Raw genomic sequence first — 11,807 nt, forward strand, 5'->3', positions numbered from 1 at the left:
TATTTTTTGCAAACATGTCTAAAGCTTGTTTACTTCCACGAAGTGTCTTAAATAATTAGATCGCTTACATAAATATTTTCGTTAACTTTTAGTGGTTCTACGGTTATTGTATCCATCCTCTCTGATCACAAACATTCAATTAGAAAGCCATAGTTAAAGAGATTGTAAGATATATTCACATATTAGTAGCATCCTTTAGAATAAGATTTAAATTTATACGTTAACCTTGAAATACACTACAAGAAAAAGTAGATTTAGCTATGGAAAAATTCCGTAGCTAAAGCATGTAATTCCGTAGGCAAACGTGATTAACTACGGAAATTTCTACGACACCATTCTGTAGTAAAATTCTTTGTAGCTAAGGGTCCTTACGGAATCCGTAGGCCCTTTGATACGGAATTTTCTACACCCCTCTTCCGTAGGAAAATAGCTACAACGATATCCGTAGTAAATCTGTAGCGAAGTGCCTACAAAATTTTTCGTAGGACTTATATAGCAAAATAGCTACAACGATATCCGTAGTAAATCTGTAGCGAAGTGCCTACAAAATTTCTCGTAGGAATTCTATAGCAAATTAATTACGGAACATGCCATAGCAAATCCGTAGCAAACTCACAACAGACTAACTTCATAGAAAATATTCTATAGCAAAAGCACTACAAACTGATTTCGTAGCAACTATTTTGTAGTAAGCTCACTACAAAAAAATTTCGTAGCAAATTCCATGACGGGGAAATTCCGTAGCAAATTCACTACTATCTACTTCCATAGCAAACAAAACATGACGAAATAACTTTCGTAAAAAAATCCATAGCAATTTAACTACAAAATAAATCCGTAGATAAATGAATACAAAAATAACTACAAACTAGTTCCATAGTGAAAAATGGTGACAAGATCAATTCCATAGCAAAATACAAACAAAATTTACTAGAAAATTATCTCTAAACCAACTTTCTAACAACAAACATTAGGAAAATGCAAGATAAAATAAAACAAAATTGCATAAATTCTTCATAAAAATATTGTAGCATCCAATGTTTTCTTACTTTGTCCAAAACTTAAGACAAATTAATTAAAAAGTAAAAGGTAGCTACAAATAATAAATGCACAATTAAAGAAAATATCACTAGTTAATCATGTTTCTCATATCATTGATCGTGTTTCTCACTTCATCCAAGTCGACTCTTTGTTGCTCAATAGTTTCCTCTAGTTTTTGGATCTTGGCCTCTAGATGATGTTTTTCCAAATTTGTATCCGGTGAACTGCATGCTTCAGAAGAATTTCCAGGAAAAATGGATCTTCCATATGATCCAAGCCCATAAACTCTTCTTTTACGGTCATGTCCTCCAACAGCTGTATAAAACAACTCATTTTCATCCACTTCCTCTCCTAATAGTTCCAAATCCGCACGTCGAGACTCAATAAAATCCTATAATGTTATCAAGGTATTAATATACAATTTATACAAGATCTTTAATTTAATATCACCGAATTACTTAAATAAACTTACATGAACTTTTTTCGCCTTTTCATCTAGGAATGTCTTTCCGTCATGATCCTTAGTATGAGTAAACATGAATACATCATAGACTGATGGAGCTTTTCCGGTATATTCCTCCTAACAATAATATTAGAAATATATAAAATCTCATCACAAAATGTATCGAAATATATACCATAATTATATGAATAGGTAAAAAGACGTTTACGATATCAATAGCAATTTGTTTATGAGAAGCAGATCCTCCATTATGAGTAGGTGGGGCTTTTCCACCCACTACCCCTTTACGCCTATTTATTTTATTTTGTTCTGATTTTTTCTTGAACTCATCTGAACTCCATATTGCATTCCAAGCATTCCACACTTGTTGTTCTATGTGAGACGGCTTTTCGTGGGTTGGATTTCTTGTGCTCATGTCATAGATATACTGTCGATACCTTTCTTTGGCCTTATGTTCCCAAGCAGCCTTAACTGAGTTACCAATTGCAACATCCCAATAGCATTTTTTCTACAATACATAATAACATTTGAGTTATCATAAATGAACAATGTGATTAATAAGTGAATAAAACCATAAATAATAAACCATTTACCTGGAACTCTTCCCAATAAAATTGTTTTGTCTCTTCACTTAAAGTTGCCCACTTATATCCTTTTGGGTCCACTTTATCTAGGAACGATTTTTTAATTATGTAGGAACATTTACCTGAAGGTGATAACCTACATAACAAAATAAACATCATAATGATTGTAACGTACATTTTTGATAAAAATTATGAAATTAAGCAAACTTGAACAAAATATATGAAAATTAACTACTATTTTAACTTACTCCTTTGCCTGAACTGTAATACGTAAGCGTCCGTCTATTCGTGTTTCGTTTTGTTCATCAAGCGGTGTCGTCGGAGCAGTTCTGGATGAAGGGGTGGATGATGGAAGTGGTGTTGATGAAGGGATTAATGATGGAGCTGGTGTGGATAAAGGTGTAGATGATGGAGTTGGTGTTGATGAAGGGGCTGATGATGGAGCTGGTGTGGATGAAGGCATTGATAGAGTACCAAACATTGGTGGGGTAGTTGTTGCTGATGTGAATGTCGTTTTGGATGCAGAGGTAGATGATGGGGCTGGTGTGGATGAAGGGGTGGATCGTGGGGCTGATATAGTACCAACTAGTGGAGGAGTAGAAGTTATCCGTGTGAATGTCTGTGTGGATGTAGTGTTGGACGCAGGCACGGGTACAGTACCAAATTGTGGGACTGTAGATGATGACAATGCAGGTATAGATGCTTCATTAGTAGACCTTTGTAACAAGCGATGCATATGTTTGTGTGGCCTTGTTGGAACTCCTTTCAATGGGAATGGAGACATCTTTCCTGCTAGCTGCACCATATACATATAGTAATAGAAGTAGCCATCAAATGGGACCATTTCATTATGTTGATATTATGAGTATGTATGATGTTGGTGGAATAAATGTTCATAGAAGATGACATAAGAGGAAAGGTTGACACATGAACCGCTACTGTAATTTTATTTTAAACAGTGACCATTTTGTTATATAATTTGACTTATATGTTAGTATATCTGTTCCAGTTATTTTATGTTACAAAAAGATATATGAAAGTAAACATATCAGGTGGATTAGAAAGCAACAATTGGCATAAACTAGTAAACATGATTAAATGTTCTATACATCAGATAACATTTTAAAATACCGAGTATCAAAATTCAACTAGACAACAATTGTTACTACTTTTCAATAGATTCAAATAAAAAACTATTGTACTAATTATTATCCTGTCATGATCCAACACATGTTTCGTATAATATTGTTATCAAATCGCAACATCTAAATATAATTGTATAAACAAGAGAAGTCGATCAAATATTTTTTTATCATAACGTAAATGTCGCATAAAACAGAGAATTAGAAAAGATAAATTCAATTGGAATATACTAAACAGAAGCAACGCTGACGTAAGTAAAACTCCATTATTAATTTTATATTGCTGATAGTTATAAAAGACAGAAGACTAAGAAGAAGAGAGAAGAAACAAAAGAAAACATACTTGGAAGACGGGGGAAACACTTTGATCAGAAACACTGAAAAGACCTAGAAGACGAGAGGAAACCACGAAGAGCACAGACGTACTCTAAATTCTCCTTGACGTGGGCAATTAATGGGAAACAGTTTTGAAGGGAGTGGATATAGGGAGATTTGTTTTGCCGGGTGTAGGGGGATGAATTTAAAATATTTGATTTGCTATTTTGTTTATAACTATTATGTATATGGTAAATTGTATATTGTATTATTTAAAAAATAAACTTATGTACTTATATATACAATAAATTAGGAGATAAATCAGGAATAAGGAAAAGGTAATACGAGGTTATATATGGATATGATTTAAAATATAAAGGAATGAGTCAAAAGTCACATATTAATGAATTTTTGTCAAATATATAAGTATTTTACTATTTTTTTAAGAAAAAACATAACCAACTAACGCTTTTATCTATAAGTATTTTACTATATTTTGACATCTTGATGCATTTTATAAACAATAATAGTTTATCCTCCATGGTAAAAGCATGATTCATGAATTATGATGATAAGTATCTTATAGGGTCAATTTGAAAAACTACAATTAGTGTTCTTGATTGTGTGGATCTTGTCTTAAAGCTAACAAAGAGTGGACCCCTTTCTCTCCCTGAATTCACCGATGTAGTAAATCTTTTCCCTATTGTCTCTCTTTCCATCTAAAATTATGAGTAAAAGATATATTAGACATTAGAAAATATAAATTATTGTTAATTACATGTAAATGGGACTATTTCTTTCATGTAGTCATCAGGTAGGTTGTTATATCTTTCAATAATTATAAGCATGTTACCATTTCTTACAAAAAAAATATTTAGCGACCATTACTGTAATTTTATTTTGTAGAGGAACCGTAAATATAATTTATGTTAAACAGGGACTAATAAACTAGCAGTCTAAAAAAGTAAAACACTGAAAGGACTATAATACCCCTGCCATGAGGCATGCAACATATTGTAGGGAAAATCACCATGATAGAAAACAAATGTTGATGTAAATCAACAAAACACAGTGTAGTGAATTAGGGAAGAATAAGTTGATTGTATTAGATGATTTGATGAAAATAAAATACAAAAAAGACACTAGGGAATATCCATTGATCAAGCAAAAGTTGTGAGCAAAAAATCTGCTGGCACAAACATATCATGACAATCAGAGTAATCTTCCATCATTTTATTCTCCTTTGCTCCCCACCAACTAACTATCTAGTTTCCAAATTTACCCTTTTGGGCCTTTTATAGTACATTTATCCAGTTACAGCATAAATAGTTCTCTTGTAAAGCCTTAAATGCGTGATACAATAATCAATGAGTCCCTCACCATAAACAAGAATATTTCTGCATAGTTTCGAAAACAAAAACAGAAAAAATTTTAAAAAAATGCTGATATGATTTGAGATCTCATAGAAAATAGCAAGGCACAAACACAATCTGCATAGTTTGGTTGATCACATGGAAAGGAATGACGAATCCCTAAAGGAATGTCATTCCTTCAAAATGCGGGTTTTATTCATCCCCCCTGTTTTTTTCTCATTCCTTCATTCAAGGAATGAAAAGTACCCATTTTACCCTTGATTAAATATTTCATTCCTTTATCATTTCCTTCCCTCCAACAAAACAGAACCTAAGTGATTAACCCATGAAGTAAAAAAGAAACATTCATCAAGTGTTATCTGAAAAAAGTGTTGTACTGATAAGATAAGTACTGTTAAAAATTCTATTTAAAAATATAATGCTAAAGACTGATAAGAAAAAGTAAGGAAAAAATATTTAGGGGCAAATTTTTCCAAAAGTTAAGAAATGATTAACCTGAACAGTCACCAACCTCTATCTCGACACCATAGTTGGAGGTAATTATTGACATGTTAATCACTATCATAATCAAAATGGTCATCTCCTCCAACATCTTCTTCTTCATTTGTCGTTGAACTATACTCAAACTCGCCTTCATTGTTATCATTACTTTCATCATCAGAAACGTTGCTTGACATGTCGCCATACTCAACTGTTTCATCATGTGCACTTGTGGAAGGTTCTTCCGTGCTGCAAATGATTTCATTTGCTTCAACTTCATCTTCTTGAAAAGCAACATCTTTTTGATAATCACTATTTTGCACATCAATCCATCCTCGAGGTTTAACTTTACATACAGCCAACCAATCAGACATGTTCTGCCTCATGCTGGGGTATGGTATGTAACAAACTTGAGCAGCTTGCATAGCCAAAAAAAATGGCTCAAACTTCTTGAACTTTCTTCGTTTGTTTATATCAACCAATTTATATTGATTGTGGACCTTGACTCCTATATCAGGTGTTGGATCATACCAATCGCATTTGAACAATATTGTGCTTTTAACCGGCAAACCAGGATATTCAACTTCTAATATTTCCACCAACCTTCCGTAGTAATCACATGATTCGCTACTTATACACACTCCACTATTCATTGTTGATTTATGAGCACCATATGATTCTGTATGAAACTTATAACCATTGACAAAATAGACATTATATAATTTCACTGTCCTTAAAGGTTTTCTAGAAAGATCATATATATACTTGTTCTTTATTTGATTTTGGCGTGCCTATATGACAAATAAAGAAGTACATAAGAATATTGACAAAAAAAAAATTAAAAATAACAACTGTGCACTCACATAATTCTCAAACCATGATGCAAAATTTTTATCCACTTCTGCCTGGAGATCATGTTCACTTATATCAGGATATAGATCTTTCAACAACTTTTCATATTCGCTGTAAACATAAGAAATAAAATAATTTGAACTCATGTCTTGACTAAAAAATGAATTGGAATATCGACTATAAGCTTACTTAAGATACGGTTGCACTTTTTCTTCATTAACTAATATGTAAGAATGTGCAGCATTAAATTCCATATCAGTTAACCTTCTCCTCTTGAGTTTTCCATATGGGCGACCAGGATGTGAAAATATAGTCAACTTTTCTTCATCATCGTCTTGAGCTCCTCCATCATCATTTCGAGGAACCTTTCGGTTACGTGTATAAACATGAGGCTCGAAATAGTAAGAGCAAAATATTGATGCTTCACGAACCAAGAATGCATTGCAAATTGAACCTTCCACTCTAGCTTTATTTTTAACATCCTTTTTCAACTGATGGAGTAATCTACAACACACAATTCAGTAAACATATTAATTTATATTCAGCAATTATTTGTTAGGAATACTATGTAAAGTACAAAATTAACCTTTCAAATGGATACATCCATCGATATTGGACGGGACCTGCTATCTTCGCTTCATATGGCAAATGTATCGGCAAATGCTCCATTGAGTCAAAAAAGCCGGGGACAAAAATACCTTCCAATTTACAAAGAATTATGGGAATTTCATCTTCAATCCTTTTCATGTCTTCAACAGTAATTACCGATGCAGTTAATCTTTTAAAGAAAAGACTTAACTCGGTAATTGCTTCCCACACCTTTTTCGGCAACATCTCACGAAATGCAATTGGCAACAACCTTTGCATAAAAACATGGCAATCATGACTCTTCATTCCAAAGACTTTACATGTGCTCAAATCTACACACCTCCCTAGATTTGAAACATAACCATCTGGGAATGTCAAACTTTCTACCCATTTACATATGACTTTCTTTTGTTCCTTAGATAATGCATAAGGTGCTCTTGGATACTCGCCTGTAACTTGATTTTTATCAAACCCTTTTCTGTTACATAATAGTTTTAAATCAGCTCTTGCGCCTACATTATCCTTTGTCTTGTTTTTAACATCCATTACGGTGTAAAACAAATTTTCAAAAAAGTTTTTCTCAACATGCATAACATCAAAATTATGTCTTATAAGATTTGTTTTCCAATATGGCAAATCCCAAAATATGCTTCTCTTTTTCCAACCACACTTAACCTTGTTGCATGATTTATTTACTACATAAGAATTAGCTTCTGTCACTTTTACGAAACCATAATCTTTAATTTCCCTTAAAATTGCTGCACCTGTCATAATTGGAGGAGGATTCCTTCTTTCTACCCGATTCTTGGTGAATTTAGTCTTACTTAGTCTGAATGGGTGATTAGATTTGAGGAATCTTCTATGGCAGTCAAACCAAGAAATCTTCTTACCATTTGGAAGCCTAAATGCTTGTGAAGATTTTCCACAATGTGGACATGCTAACTTCCCTGCAGTTGACCAACCTGATAGCATTCCATAAGCCGGGAAATCGCTAATTGTCCACATTAAAGCGGCTCTCATTTGAAAATTTTGTCTTAACGATACATCATATGTTAAGACACCTTCTTCCCATAATTTCTTTAGTTCGTCAATAACAGGTTCAAGGAAAACATCTAACTTATCCTTAGGATTCTTGGGTCCAGGCACAATTGCAGTCAAAAACATGTAAGGCTCTTTCATACACATAGACGGTGGCAAATTATAAGGTGTAATGATAATGGGCCAACACGAATATTGTGATCCTGAGGTTCCATGGGGTTGAAATCCATCTGTACATAGGCCCAACCTAACATTACGCCTTTCAGCTGCAAATGAAGGATGATTGATATCAAATTTCTTCCAAGCTTCGGAATCAGATGGATGACACATAACTCCAACATCATGACCATGATCCTCAGCATGCCATCGCATCGAAGCGGCTGTTGCTTGAGAAGCATATAATCTTTTCAACCTTGGAGTTAAAGGCAGGTAATGCATTCGGGTGTAAGCTACACGTGAACACTTAGAAGAATTTGTTGAAGATTTATACCTCTGCGCTTCACAAAATTTGCATTGATCAAGATCTTTGTTATCCCTCCAATATAACATGCATCCAGACCTACAACAATCAATATGTTCCACAGGTAGACCAAGTGCTTGTATTAACTTCTTTGTCTCATACAAACTATCAACCATGTTATTATCTTCTGGTAACCCATCCTTCATCAATTGACATATTGCATTAAAACATTGCTCAGGGATGCGATATTCTGATTTGATATTCAATAGTCTAGCGGCAACAGACAATTGAGTTGCTTTTTTACAACCTGACCATAATTCTCTATCAGCAGCCTCTAGCATATCAAAGAACTTCTTATCTTCTGGATTTGGATCCTCATCAAAAGTTCTTTCTATAAAGTCATAACCGGCAGCATCCATAACCATTTCACTGTAAGAGGGATCATGGTGTTCATTAAAAGGAGAGTGTGTATCATCCATCCCAAATGAAGTACTACCTATTGATGTTTCTCCATGTTTATTCCATAAATAGTAGTTCGGAATAAAACCAAACTTAGACAAGTGAAACTTTGCAACTTCAACTTCTTGAAATGCTCTGTTTAGACATTTTTTGCAAGGGCATTTAATTTTATCTCCATCCATAAAACTTTGATTACTACAAGCAAATTCAATGAATGTCTTCAATCCATTTGTGAAAATAGGTGAAATATATCCATCGGCATCTAGTCTATCATACATCCAACTCCTAGCCGTATTGCTCATTCTGCTAAGGTATACCAAAATTGTAAGAAAAAAAATAGCATTCGTGATTAACGGTTGATATATATATATATTTACTAATTACTTTCAACATGTGTTATGGAGACAGTAGGAAGTAGTAATAGTTAAATTGAAGATCTAACGTTCCAATGAGAACATACCTTATTATCTAATTAATTAGACAACAACCGGATGATCAGGGGCGATGCAATATCTTTGTTTGATGTTCACTGCATTAAGTTTAATCAATCAAATATTAGAGGAACCTGGACCAAATTTACTTTTTCTGACATTTTCCAACTTTCCAATCAAACAAAACACATAAATTAAACAAGGATATATATTGTTATATAACGTGATGGGAAAGTACCAACATCAGAAATTTGCTTTACACAAAACTTTTTGTGTATATTTTGTAACAGCGTCAGTATTTTGTTTACACAAAAGTTTTTGAAATCAATTAATAAGAAATAGGTCAAAAAGAATAAAGAACTAGAAAACTTACCAAGAAAAACATCACTCGCCCATGAATCATGGAGATAGAATCAACAGCCGAGGGTTCGTATTTTCCCTATAATCGAGTGCGAATGCGATATGCCTTGATAGGAACCAGAATTTTAGGGGTTGTCTGTTAAGGTTAACGTTGCTGGTGGTGGTGGCCGACACGGACATTAACGGTGGTGGTCATTGTAGAGATTATCGGTAATGCTTGTGTTACTCGTGAAGTCACAATGAAAGAAATTAGATTTGGTGTTACTCGTGAGATCAAAGGAAAGAAATTAGATTATAATATGACTACGCGTCATCTATTAGGTTTTAATAGTTTTAATTTGTTTATTTATTTATTATTATATTATTATTATATATTATATAAATTGAAAAAAATCATATTTGTATAATAATTTTTTTAATTCAACCTAAATTCAAGTAATCTGGGCACATGTTTTTTTCTTGCGAACAGTACTTATTTAAATTATTATTATTGGACTCTAATTATTTATTAAAATTCATATTTTCAAAATTAGATATTATGTATTGATGTTTCTCCATGTTCTAGTTTTGGGTTTTAATAATAGCCTTATTCGGGTTTTGGCTATTTCGGGCATAGGTCTTTTGGGTCCGGATAAACCGGGTAAAAGTTTAAGCTAAGAAAGACTCGAAATTTATAGATTTTTTCTTTTGGTACGTTGAGTAGACCTAGTAGCCATTGGATACGCACAAAAAAAAAAAAAAAAAAAAAAAAAAACAAGCTTCAAGAAACCTTTCTTTTCAATATTTGAACGACGAAGATATGGTTTTTTTTTTGTTCCTCAGGGGTGTGGGCACGGTTTGCCACGATGGGAATGGCGAACACCGTCCCCACCTTGCAGTCATCAATGCGGTTTGACCGCATATGGCTAGATTCCGCCACATCCTCTCTCTCTCTCTCTCTCTACCATTCTCCTCTTCCCAAGTTTGAAGAGTCACATTCTTTTAAATTTGTTTTTTTTACCTACAAACGATAGTCGGTTTCGAATACGTCATTCGGGTTAGTCGGGTTGATGTCATCCAACCAATCGTGGGTCATCGACCATCCGTGATCCTTTAATGGGTCTAAGCTTTGCTTAGGATGCCTCCAAATACTTAAAAAATTTATTGACCAATTTTGTAAAATAATAATTGTAAGCTTTTATCCAATAGAAAATACCTATAGTTTGGTTACGTAGAAAATATTGTAGCAAGTTAGCTACAAACATTGATTCCGTAGCAAAGACGGTAGAAAAATAACTACATATTTTAATTCCATAGCAAATTTTATAGCAAAATAGCAACAAAATTTGATCTGTAGAAAATGTTCATAGCAAAATAGCTACGGATTCTAATTATGTAGCAAATTCGTAGCAAGATAACTACAAACTTCAATTTTGTAGCAAAATAGCTATGGATTATGATTCCGTAGCAACTTCTGTAGCAAAATCGCTACAAACTTTACATCATAGTAAGTTTTGTAGTGAAATAGCTATGGATTATGATTTTGTAGCAAATTTCGTTACAATCTACCTACGGTTTTACATTTTGTAGCAAAATTCCGTAGTTATTAAACTATTAACTATGGAATGCAATTTTGAAGCAAATTTTGTAGTAAAATTGCTACGCCTACCCATTCTGTAGCATATTCCATAGTAAAATAGCTACGGATTCTATTTCCATAAGAAATTTCCGTAGTTATTCAGGCTTTTTCTAGTAGTGATATTTTGCTTTTTAAGTACGCGGTGTAGACTTTTTAAATCAAATGTGTAGTGTTGATTGTTGTATTATCTTGATTTTTAACTACTATATTTTGATTTTTGCAGATAGTTTATACTATTTTTAGCAACAAAGTACAAAAATGGGGTGGAAAGTAGCAACACTCATACCAAAATGTTTTGGATTTGAAAAGAAAAGAAGGATGGTGTTGGTTGGTGGTGATCGTTGTGAGCTCGATATTTCTTACATCACTGATCGCATACTAGCATTGTCATTTCCTTCGGAGCTAATGAGATCCATGTATCAAAATCCAATGACACAGGTCAAGGAAATTTTGGAAAACAAACATCCTCTACACTACAAGGTAACATAATACTATAAGTTTTTATATTCTATTGTTATGTTTTATTGACCTATATCAACTGGATATAAATTCAAATGTAACTTTATATAATATGTAATTTGTGATATTTTAAAATCCAAAAAA

General features: G+C 33.2%; 2 protein-coding genes across 2 annotated transcripts; both read right to left on the bottom strand.

Annotated features, from left to right (window-relative positions):
- Nucleotides 1–1,129: 1,129 nt before the first annotated feature.
- LOC111880194 (uncharacterized) lies at nucleotides 1,130–5,041 on the bottom strand. Its single transcript, XM_052769846.1, has 8 exons — nucleotides 5,031–5,041; nucleotides 4,864–4,942; nucleotides 4,193–4,264; nucleotides 2,337–2,884; nucleotides 2,098–2,224; nucleotides 1,713–2,012; nucleotides 1,514–1,621; nucleotides 1,130–1,432 (listed from the first exon to the last, which is right to left on the bottom strand). The coding sequence occupies exons 1-8, from the start codon at nucleotides 5,039–5,041 to the stop codon at nucleotides 1,130–1,132; spliced, it is 1,548 nt and encodes a 515-aa protein (XP_052625806.1).
- Nucleotides 5,042–5,469: 428 nt separating this feature from the next.
- LOC122197516 (uncharacterized) lies at nucleotides 5,470–9,097 on the bottom strand. Its single transcript, XM_052769847.1, has 4 exons — nucleotides 6,837–9,097; nucleotides 6,449–6,754; nucleotides 6,262–6,361; nucleotides 5,470–6,189 (listed from the first exon to the last, which is right to left on the bottom strand). The coding sequence occupies exons 1-4, from the start codon at nucleotides 9,095–9,097 to the stop codon at nucleotides 5,470–5,472; spliced, it is 3,387 nt and encodes a 1,128-aa protein (XP_052625807.1).
- Nucleotides 9,098–11,807: the final 2,710 nt, after the last annotated feature.

The sequence above is a fragment of the Lactuca sativa genome, chromosome 3, assembly GCF_002870075.4.
Source record: "Lactuca sativa cultivar Salinas chromosome 3, Lsat_Salinas_v11, whole genome shotgun sequence".
Taxonomy (NCBI): domain Eukaryota; kingdom Viridiplantae; phylum Streptophyta; class Magnoliopsida; order Asterales; family Asteraceae; genus Lactuca; species Lactuca sativa.